Source organism: Octodon degus, unplaced genomic scaffold (assembly GCF_000260255.1).
Source record: "Octodon degus isolate 3935 unplaced genomic scaffold, OctDeg1.0 scaffold00034, whole genome shotgun sequence".
NCBI classification, from domain to species: Eukaryota; Metazoa; Chordata; class Mammalia; order Rodentia; family Octodontidae; genus Octodon; species Octodon degus.
Genome location: NW_004524610.1, coordinates 12,137,167 through 12,148,894, shown reverse-complemented (window position 1 = coordinate 12,148,894; position 11,728 = coordinate 12,137,167). Strand labels below are relative to the sequence as shown.

At 40.3% G+C, this 11,728-nt stretch overlaps 1 protein-coding gene across 1 annotated transcript in view; it reads right to left on the bottom strand.

Annotated features, from left to right (window-relative positions):
- The window catches only part of Lama2 (laminin subunit alpha 2), a 639,722-nt gene that overhangs the window by 110,962 nt on the left and 517,032 nt on the right, over positions 1–11,728 (bottom strand). Inside the window, exons 36-37 of the mRNA XM_023714262.1 lie at positions 5,301–5,463; positions 3,582–3,792 (exon numbers count right to left, since the gene is read on the bottom strand). Coding sequence (XP_023570030.1) covers positions 3,582–3,792; positions 5,301–5,463 — 374 coding nt within the window. The remainder of the gene's footprint in view (positions 1–3,581; positions 3,793–5,300; positions 5,464–11,728) is intronic.

Genomic DNA, 11,728 nt, shown 5'->3' with positions numbered 1-11,728 from the left:
TTTTTTTTTTTTTTTTTGTGGAACTGGGCATTGAACTCAGGTCCTTGGGCTTGCCAGGCAAGTGCTTATTCCATTGAGCCATCTCCCCGGCCCTAGGACGGTGGCTTCTTCAGTAACTTAGAAAAAGGATCTTCTGTCTATCCTTCAGCAACTTAGCCTTCTCTCTCTTTTTCTTGACAATTATTCTGCAGCAAGGTTATAAGGGTAGACTTAACAACAGATGGTTCAGTACATGTGCTTTGGCTAGGTCTCATCTGAACTCTTTCTCCCCGGGGGCCCCAGCTCTCTGTGCATCCCTGGAAATGCCCTTTTAAGCACATCTCCCTCAGAAGGTTGTGCTCAAAGTTTTCTATACCCTGCTCCAAACACCCCTTCCAGGGCCATCTTCTGCTGCAGGCTTTTATATAAATAATGAATGATCTGGCCTGCTCTATTCGGTATTTCCGAAGCTTATCTTACATTTTGAGGGATTCAGGCTCACCCTCATACCATTCTTTCCTATTATTCAATTCCTCTTAGTTCTTAGGCAATGCCATAGATTTGAAATATTTTATTGATTTTCTCTATCCATACTGATCAAATGATTACACTCAATGAAAAGTTGGAATGTTTGAATTTGTCAGGAGGTTGTAAGTTCTGTAAAGCCAGGCATCATCCCTGTTCAACCTCATGCTCAGGTTATTAATTGCACCTTGATATGATGGTTGCCTGGAATACACTTCAATATCATTGCAGCCTACTTTCTCAGCCTACAGTCACACTATTTTCTAGTACAGTATCAGTTCCCTGCTTTATATGAACTATGCACGAATTCCTCCAAATGTCATTTCAATCCGTGATTCTATATTTCACTTTCTTATTACAGTTTTCAGGATAAGAATCAAATTCTTTACTTTGACTTCACAATGGAGTTTTCCTGCCCCTCGAGGTCTAGGCCTGTCGGTATCTGTGGCTATCCATCCATCAGCTCTTTTATAGTCTGCATGCCAATTCAGACAATCACTGAATTTCCTCTCAGACGTCTTATCTTTTCTATTCTTATCTTTCCATATGCTTCTGCCTGTTTCTGGAATTTTGTTCTTTTATGTTCTCACTACCTAGTGCTTACCCTTTGGAGCCCAGCACAGGTGTCAGGGCCTCTGTAGAGTCCCCCGGAAGCAGCGGTGACTACCTTTGTTCAACCTTCATGCTAATCACTGTGACGTATAAAGGTGTTTCCTCTTTGTGCTCCACCCACAGAATGAAGTTACTTACAGTCACCAGAGATGGTGTGTGAGTTTTAAAGACTCAATCATTCTGAAATGTAAGGCTTTTCAGAATTACTGGAGGGGCTTATAAAATTCAGGTTGCGTGATTCCTCAGAGGTGCTGAGTTGAGATGCTGGGGGCAGGGTCTGCGAAGCTGCACCTTACGTAGGTTTCTAGGTGGTGCTGACACTGCTGTAGCAAGGACCACATACGACAACCAGTGTCTGAAATAATCATTTGTTTATGGTACATTTCTGAATGTAATAGGAATTGATATAAGCTTTTAATAATAAAAGTTACATGTCTGGTAGCTTATATAAGTGAAAAAGTTTGAATTCAGTTGTAATAATCTCATTGTCATTACAGGCATATGTACAACAATGGAGGTTTACTATACAAAAACAGTTTATTATGTATCCTTGTGGGCAAAATAAAGCTCTTGCTCTTAAAACAGTATGGACATCAAATGAACCCAAGGAATCTCAAGCTATAGATAATAGGCCGAACCCCAGACCAGCCCACTCAGAGTCTGGATAGGAATCCACAGAACATGGTGTTTTAAAAAAAAGTCCAGGCAATGTTTTTGTAAAAGTTGTTTTAGTCTAACCTTGGTGAACCTAGGCAAACTGAAATCATCTGTGCTTTACTCACATTGGTGTTTTTCGCTATCTATCCTACCAAATGAGTTTGAATCCGTCTTTTAGTTAAGCAAGGCATGCAAAATGGAAAGACAAAAAGCACTTCAGTGTTGTCTATATTACTTCCAGGCATCTCTGGGAAGCCCAGGAAAGAGGGTTCTGGTTTTAAACATCACTGAAAGGAGGTGTGGCTGCAGGCACTATTTACAGTACCTCTATAATTCTTCTTGAAATACTTTTCAAATGCTCATTATGTTTCCTTAAACCCTTGCAATAAAATGGAGCAGAGCCCTGCAGGTAAGTTACACCGTGAGCATCTCTTGGAGGGCGAGATCATGCTGGTGGCTGTGATTGGACAGTTGCCACCTCCTGCCTCTCCAGACTTTGCTTTGACTTGACTATCCCTAGTGTGACCGTAGACTTCAGATTGGCTGAGATTAGATCTGTCAGTTACAGGAAAACTGAGCCTTTTCTAGCTTCAACCAAAATGATAAGGCTAAGATCCCAGGAGAAAGATTCACAAAAATAAATAAAGCTTTTCAAGTAATTTAATTCATTTTCTTATCTAATTCAAACAAGAATGGAGAGAAACAAATAGATTTTAAAATCCAGTTTCAGTCTACTCAACCATCATTATCACTCAGCAAACATTTCTGAGCAAAAACCAGGCCAAAGTGCTAAGATATGGTGGAGGGAAAATTTATACATTAGAAGAGAAAAAGAAGCTGCTGCCGTTCTCAGATCTATTGGAGAGAAAGTGTCTTTGTTTAAATATGAGATGAGGTTTTGGTTGTTATTTGTGTTGAAGCTTGTCTTATGAAAAATGAGTATTTACCATGTTGACAATAAAGAAAGATTTGAGTTTGCTATTGTGAGTGCCTTTCAAGACACTATTTGTGAGGGCCTGCCAAATAGCTCAGCAGATTAAAGCGCCTGTAAGCAGTCACAGGGGCCGGGAGTTGGATTCTTGGGCCTGCGGTGCTGGCCTTGCCCCTGGGGCATGCTGAAACAGGGATTGAGACTGGGCATGGTGGCGTGCATCTGTAATCCCAGTGGTTGGGAGGCTATAAACAGGAGAATCACTGAGTCCCATCTAGTAATGAGACCCTGAAAACCCTGTAGACCCTTCCCTAGAATACAGAAAAAAGAGGACACTATCTGCATAAAGCAGGTAACAAAACAAAGGGAGATCTCCCAAGAGTTGCCCTCTCAGTGAACTATTTCAATCTCAGGCAGTGTCCACTGAAAATGAAGGCAACCTCTGTGACTCTTGGCAACCAGGCCTCTGAACCAGGTTAGTGCGTTGGTTGGATGAATTGCAAGGCCATGGGATTCAAGCATGGAGAACACTGCAGATGCAGTGTAGAAAGCTGTATTCCTTGCAGCGTGGAGGAAATGATGCTCAACCACGGTCATTGACTGGTCCAACCAGACATGAAATTAATGGCACAGGTGTCATTGAGATTAAAGCATCCTGTCAACTAGGAAATCAACACTGTCTTAAAAACTCTTCAGTGATCTAAATTGTCTTCATGTCTTATGATTCAGTGGGAAAGGGTCCCCAGGGCACAGGTCCTCACAGTTCTGCAGTCTCCTTCCAGAGCTCTGCCTGCCCACTGTCAGTGAGGGTTAACCTGCCCGTCAGGCTTTGCTCAGTCCTACTTCCTGTTCCCGTGAGGGTTGGCCCAACACTCACCTCCAGAGCAGTCATGTTGTTCTGGTTGGTGGCAGATAAGCGGTTTGCTTCTCTGATTTTATCCGTGGCATCTCTCAGCAGGTCCCACGCGGCATCAAGTGTGTCGTTGTAGTCAGCCAGCCTCTCTCGCAGGTCCTTCTCCATTGCCTCATTCTTGCGCCTGGACTCACCAAAGAGCTTGTTCACCTTCATCAGCAGCCCCTCCGAAGCTCTGCAAGCCCCAGCCCGAGCAGAGACAGTGTCACACCCTGTGCTACTGGTGGTCAGCTCTGCTGCAGAGCGATGCTAAGAGCCATGAGCTTGGAACAGCAAAACGGAGCAGGCAAAGCACCTGCATTCTGCAGTAGACCTGGCTGAAAACCGGCTCTGGAGAGTAGCAGATTGTTCTTATCTTTTTTTTTAGAAATAACATTTTATTTTATTTTTTATTTGTGTGTGTGTGTGTGTGTGTGTGTGTGTGTGTGTGTGTGTCCAGCTCAGCCCACCAGGGGGCGGGCCTGGCTGGCATGTGGTGCTGGGGGATTGAACCGTGGTCTCTTTGCTTTGCTAAGCTTGTTCTAAGTAGGTGCTTTAGACCACTGAGCCATCTCACCAGCCCCTGTTCTTATCTTAAATGAATGCAAGGTTCCATATCTTTTAAAATTGCTATAACACTGTTAATCAAAAAGCATCCATGTCATTTTTCTAAAGTGATAGATAAAAGGAGCTGTATGATTCACTTCACATTATAAAACAAGACAAAAGTCCAGCCACCTATTCTGCCAAAACCAGATATTTTCTCCATGACTTTGAATGTTAAGAGGGGAATGTTGACACATTTGCTTAGAAACTAGGCACAAGGCTCTAGAGTTTTCCTTGTTAGGCTAATCTCTCTCTGTCTCTGTCTGTCTGTCTGTCTGTCTGTCTGTCTGTCTGTCTGTCTGTCTGTCTGTCTCTCTCTCTCTCGCTCCCTCCCTCCCTCCTTTTCCAATTGAGTGATCTGAGAGTTCAGTGAGTATAATTTTCTTTCTTCTATCTTTCTTTCTTTCTTTCTTTCTTTCTTTCTTTCTTTCTTTCTTTCTTTCTTTCTTTCTTTCTTCTTCTTTCTTTCTTTCTTTCTTTCTTTCTTTCTTTCTTTCTTTCTTTCTTTCTTCTGTCTTTCTATGTCTTTCTCTTTCTCTCTTTCTTCTGTCTTTCTTCCTTCCTTCCTTTCTTTCTTTCTTTCTTTCTTTCTTTCTTTCTTTCTTTCTTTCTTTCTTTCTTTCTTTCATGGTCCTGGGAACTAAACTCAGGACCCTGCGCTTGCCAGGCAGGCACTTGTGCCCCAGAGGTATATCCCCACCTGTACTTTAACGTTTTTATATTTCCTAAAAGAATAATGTATAGGATGGCCTGCTGAAGTAAAAACTTCACTTATTCAAAAGCGCTCTTACTAAATCAGAAATCTACTGTTAGTTTAAAAGTCCTTGACACAAGTAATTAATATAGCAAGCCCATTGAGGTAATTATATAAGAGAAATCACAAAAAGATCATTTAATTGATTATTTTATATAGGTAAAACCATACCTTTAATTCACTTTAGAGCAAGGTAAGCTATAAATAATAAGCAAATAAATATAAATAAATAGTGATCATTTCCATATCAGAAAAGCAAAGTTTCTTCTGATTATGAGTGCAATGAGAATTTAGAACACGGTAACTAAATTCATCAAATGAAAACTCCTACAGGATCTACTCACACCAGCTCATCTTCTGCAACTTCCTTTTGTGCCTCTAGATTCTTCCGTCTCAGTTCACTCATCATCTGATCAATCTCTTTCTGAAGCTCTTGCAAATTTCTGTCAAAGTCTTTGTCTTGAGTTTCCAGAGTTTCATTAAGTTTTATAGCTTTTTCATTTACACCTGCAAGGGGTAAAACAAATGTTTGTAAATGAGTAAACAAACAGGTCACAAGCAAAAATGGCACTCAATGTCTGCTCTCCACTGCCATCCCTGAAAGAAATGCCATTTTCCAGGGCTGCTGGGCAGTAGGGAGCTGTTATTAGGACAGTCAGCACCCCCCTGGCCACTTCAGACTTCCTGTGGGGGGCAATTAAAGCTGAGTGTTTTTAACCTAGAGAGGATGCAAAAGAATCAAGCCAACCCCTCTCTAGACCCATAAGAGTGAGCCCAAGTTCTGCCCTGTGGAAGAGAAGAACATTTAGCCAGCTTTTCTTAAGAGAATAAAATAGGGAGGAAAAAAAAAAAAAAAAAAAAAAAAAAAGAAATGATACCGAATTTCTCCAAACAAAATGACAGGAATTCAACAATGGTTGTTATATTGCATATTGTTGTCTTAAAATTAGATAAGGTTATCGGAAATAATAATGCAAAATTGCTCAAAAATTGGTAAAAATAAAAAGAAAGAAAAAACTTAAGCATTAACAATTTCTTTCAAAAGACCAGGAGAGAGCCAGTTTTAAACTATGGAGTCGCCACAGGCCACCAGCAACACGGCCTCTGAACATGACCCTGCCCATGCATTTCCCCAGAGCGTGATTGTATTTATTTTTTTAAGAAGTGAGGAAAGGAGAGCCAGTCCAGTGACAAGAGTTATAGGTGAGGCCTCAAAGATCCCTTCCAGCAGTAACAGCCATCCTGGGAGCCGATGTTTATTATGCATTAAATGGGGTTTCAAGCTGTGCTCTTTGGAATATTAGGATTCTCCAGGTACTTCAGGTATTCTACAAATCATGTCTGCCCCACCAAGAGTCTGTTTTATAGGTTGGTGTTCAGGGCAAGATTTCATTTGGAAAAATAATGCTATGTCAAATAAAAGTTTAAAAAATTGGTGACTTGGAACATTTGCACAGTTGTTACCATTAGTTTTAGATGAAAGTTTCCAGAAATATGTTCTATGGAGCATTAATTTGGTGAGTTGAAAGGAAATATTTTCTCAAAATCTCTTGTCTGCTGAATACTCATTTCTCTAATATTACCTGCAAAAAGCCCCAGAATGAGCGCTCTGGCTTGGCCAAGAGCTATTTCCTACCATTTAAAGGTGCATCTAAGGCTTGAGGACATAATAAATCTTGAACATTCAGTGCAAATCAGAAGTATCTCTCTAGAAATGAACACTCAAGACTGATTTTGTTCTAAGTCTTTGGACACCGCTGTCATTGGTAGGAACTGTCATTCAACCGACCTGAGCACTGGGCAAGAGTGGGAGGGGAAGTGGTTAGTTAACAGAGATTCCGAGTACAGTCCATCAACAGAATCATTGTGAAACTTGTTAGAAATGCAGGTTCCCAGGCCTTGCCACAGACCTACTGAGTCAAAAATTCTAGATGTAGGGGACCAGCAAGTTGGCATCGTAAACAATTCCCCCAGGAAGATCTGACACACGTTGACATGTGAGGAATCCTAGGCTCATAGAGGAATTGACTCTCAATCTCTAATCTACCCTTTCCAAAACATACCTTTATAATCCTCTTCTCCTTTTAAATGTCTTTGGGAAGAATTTTGTTTTTTTGAGGGGAACTTTATGCCAGAGAGCATTACTATAGATTAAGTATTGATAATCACCCCAAATTCTTATGCTGAAACCTAGTTTCTAATGGGATAGTATCAAGAGGTGGGGCCTTTGAAGGGTGATTATATTAGGAGGGCGGGAAGGAGACCTACCCTAGGAGGAGATGCACAGAGCACCCTTGGCCTTTCTACCACATGAGCAAAGGGACAGTCATTTGGCACCAGGAGACAGCTCCTCCTCAGAACCCAGCTATGTGGGTCCTCTAACCCTGAATTCCCAACTTCACAAAGGGCAAGAAACAGATTTCTGTTGTTTATAAACCAATAAGTTTATCCTATTTGGCCATAGTATCCCAAACATACTTAAACAGACACAGTTCAATTTAAAAAAAAAATCTGAATCACGTTTTGAAAAACAAATATGGCCATGTCCTAGCTCTGTGCTAGAATTTTCACTCAGCTGCTCCATTTCTGGAAGTTAGTGATGGTGACGGTTTCCTGGTTTGCTCCTTAGGAGTTATGGTTTGTCATATACCCCAGGACCTGCCACCACTGTTACAGGCTGGGTGCCCCCCAGGACGTCTTGTCTGTGTTACAGCCACAGCCACTGTGGAAGAATCTGACTGCTCCCTGATTCAGGAGCCTGCTCAGGAGATGTGCCAGAATGCTGATGATTCGATTGAAGATGGTTTTTGCTTTTAAGATGCTAAAGAAAGTAGCATCCACAGCAGACTCGGCTGTATGCGTGATGCCACTTTGTCTGCACGCAGGACAGTTGGTACAGTTGATTTCAGCCAAATGTACCATGGAAGTGTGGATACCATTTGTGTTAACTTCTTAGAAAATGACAAAAAAAAAAACCAAGAAAATGACAGCAATAAATCCTACTTCTGTGCATGCCAACGCCACATTTTCCTTTATTAAATGAATGTATAAATAATAAAATATATTTTGATATAGCATTTTCTTTTGAAATTTAATCCCATTTAGGTTCATGACCCAAAAGGAGGAATCTTAGCTTTCATTTCACTGCTTTTTTTGTGGTCAAATCCCAACGCTAAATTTAGACAAAGAAGAATCGAGGAACACAGAGAGCAAAGGTAAAGATGGGCTGTTTCTCTTGGAATGCACATGCCATTTCTTTTAAGTTAAAACAATAATAAAGAATGCTACCAATTAACTGCTAGTTTTAAAAACCTGCTGAAGATTCTCAGGATCATGGCCTTACCCATTTTGTGCATATAAATGTATGGATTTGCCCCTGTCATGTTTCCTAGCTTTTCTCCTTGCCCTCTCTTAGTTGTCTAATCCTCAAGTTCTCACTTTCCTTTTGTGTTATGCCTATTTTTATTTCTTCCTTTGAGTTCTTACACTAGGGAGACTATTCACACACGTGGGTCCAGTTTATTTCACTTATGAGTATATCTTCAAGTGGCATCCACTTAAATATAAAGGTTTCAAGTTTATTATTCTTTATAGCTGAGTAATACTACATTGTATAAGAATACCACATCTTTTTCATCCATTCCTCAGATAATGGGCATCTTGCCATACATTTATATGCACAAGATGGGTAAGGCAATAATCCTGAGAAACATCAGCAGGTTTTTGAAACTAGCAGTTAATTGGTCGGATTCTCACCCTGACTAACTATATATGTTGATACTTGTGAACTAAGTAACTGCACTGAAGAAAGCAATGTGTAGTACTAGGGCCATGCTTGGAATGCCTGTCATTCTGGTCTTCTAAATACATGCTGCTTGTGATGACATGCCAATTACTGCCATACTGTCTCTCAAATAAATGTTTTAAAGAAGAAAAAAGGATGATAAATGAAAACAGACAAGAAAAAAAATGTCATAGGACTGTCCTGCTATAACACTGTGTATGGTTACATTTCTAAATGTCTATAAAAATATGTAACAGTTTATTCCCATTTTTAATATTTGTTCATTTTTAATCTTTTTTTCTTCATGTTCTATAGGGACTTAAAGTTTAACCTATCAATACTTGATGGAAAATACCTGTTCCCCGTTGTGTCTAAGATGTTTGATATTCAGACAGATAGAGAGGTTAAGCTCAGCAGCCTAGGTTGTAGGGTAATAATAATAAGCTTTTCTTCTGGAGGGTTAACAACCTAAATTTGCAGACCAAAAATTAGGGAAATAGAAGGGCTGCAAGGACAGCCAACATTTCGGCCCTAGCCTTTCAAGGTCAGTGAGGACTCAGGACATAGGAGAACCTGTACTGTAACACCATGTAACTCAGTTGTGTCCCAAATTTCCTGATTAAGGAGATTATGGGGCCACAGAGAAAATTGATCAGTGATGTAGAGTGTGCCTAAGGAGAGTCACCTGGAGAGAAAAATATTCTCTCAGGTTTTCACAGATAACAAATTGGTCAAGCAATGGCCGTGACTCATCCACATGACTGACACTGACAAAGGATCTACAACGTGCGGTACAGGGTTTTAAGATAAATCTTGATGGGATTTGACTGACCTTGTCAGATACACAAGTTACATTTCTTGTTATGTAGGTCTTGCTTTATTTTGGTCTTAACCATCCAGCAGAAAAGTACAGAAATGAGGTATAAAAAGTAGAGCCATATTAATACACTGAGCTGTAAAAGGCTCATGTCAACAACTTCTGACATTGCCAGTCCTACTGATGACCCACTACCGTTATGGACTACTGGGCTATATTGGAATATTTTGCTGAATTCATGTACCTACAATATTTATATGACAATGGAATACCCTTCCCTGGCAAAACTAAACAAGAAAAAGGGGAAACGAAAGACCATTTTGTATCTGTATATTCAAAATAGTTAGGATAGATATACAGCTACTTTCTCTTAATTCAATGAATAGAAAGATTTGTTCTAATAGTGTTTGTGAACAAGATATCATGTCTGCATTTTGTATTATGAATAACCACTAAAAAGACAACAATGTGCAATGTATTAATTATTGAAACTGTCCTACTAATCGGTTTTGGAACTGTCTCATTGCTGTTTGTTTCTCAATAAAATTATTTTTAAAAAAAAGAAGAAGAAGAAGGGGCTGGGGAAATAGCTCAATAGAATAAGTTCTTGCCTGGCAAGTGCAAGGGCCTGAGTTCAATCCCTGGTTCTGGAAAAAAAAAAGAGCAAAGTAAAAGATAATGAAAAAAAAAATGAAGCAAATGATAGGATACACATATAATACTCTGAGGGCCAGTCAAATAGCTCAGTGGATTAAAGCACCTGCAAGCATGTGTAGGGGCTGGGGGTTCGATCCCCAGGTCTGTCATGTCCCCTCCCTGGGGGTGGGCACACTGAGACATCAATTGAGACTGGGTGGTGGTGCACACCTGTAATCCCAGCTCTTGGGAAGCTCTAAACAGGCGCATCACTGCATGTCCTATCTAGTAGTAAGGCCCTGAACACCCTGTAGACCCTTCCCTAAAATACAAACCAACATAAAAACCAAATAACACTAGCAAAATGATGATATGGTAAGAAACCAAGCATCCTCTTAGCAGAAGTTTCATTGCCTCACTGAATGCACAATAATGGGACTGAAACTTGTTCAAATAAATACATTGTCACTTCAATATGTTGTCTAGAGTATTAAAAATAATTATAAAGTAAATAAATACTTTGAATTTGCTTACTTATTTCTAGCTTCTTTTTTAAAACAATTATTTATTTATTATTTATGTATTTGGTACAAGTTCTCACTGTGCAGCTCAGACTTAGTGATCTTCCTGCCTCAGCCTCTCCGGCACTGGGATGACAGATGTGCGCCACTCTACCTGGTTTTGGTGGCCAGCACGGCACACCTGGTTTCTGGGGCCTGGAGGGCACCTGGAACCAGGGATCGCACCAGGGTCCTTGTGCTTGCCCGGCAGGTGCTTAGACTGCCGGGCTATCTCCCAGCTTAGTTCTAACTTCTTGTATGGATGTATTAAGCCAATTTAAAATATCTCTAAAAGCAGGATGAAGCAAGAGCAAGACAAATAAAATAATTTACATGAGTCAAAGAAAGTCTGACCACCCCCAGGGGCGCAGCACGAGGGTCTCCAGCCCACTCGGAGTGTCTGCAGCCTGGCACAGCAGAGCCGAGCAGGGCATTTGTGCAAGGCATGCAGCAGCCACAAAATACAAAAGTACTAGTTCCTCAGAAGTTGCAAAAAATTTTATGTTAATCCCACGAATGAACATTCTCCGATAGGTAATTTTATCAAGAAAGTAAACTGCTAGTCTGACCTGAGACAGGAAGAAAGATGTCTAGCATTAATTAAGTCTTATTATATGTCAAGACATAGACACTAATGGGGTTTGTCTCTGTCCGCTCCTTAATACTAATAATGCATAGAGTAAAATGCAACACATTCATCAGTTAAACAAGAGTCATAGCAGAGTAGATATTATAAAATTATAGTGAGTTAAGAATACCTTAGATGAATGGAACTTGATTTTCTATCAAGGGGTCATGACTACTAATGGAAGATAGGATGGGTAGTCTATCTATCTCAACCTAAAACTCTAATAGTCAAATATCCAGCTGAAGTGTTCATTGTTCCACAGCAATTTTTTTATCACTAATAATATATAAAGGTATACAAGAGGAGAAAGAGAGAGAGAGAGAGAGAGAGAGAGAGAGAGAGAGAGA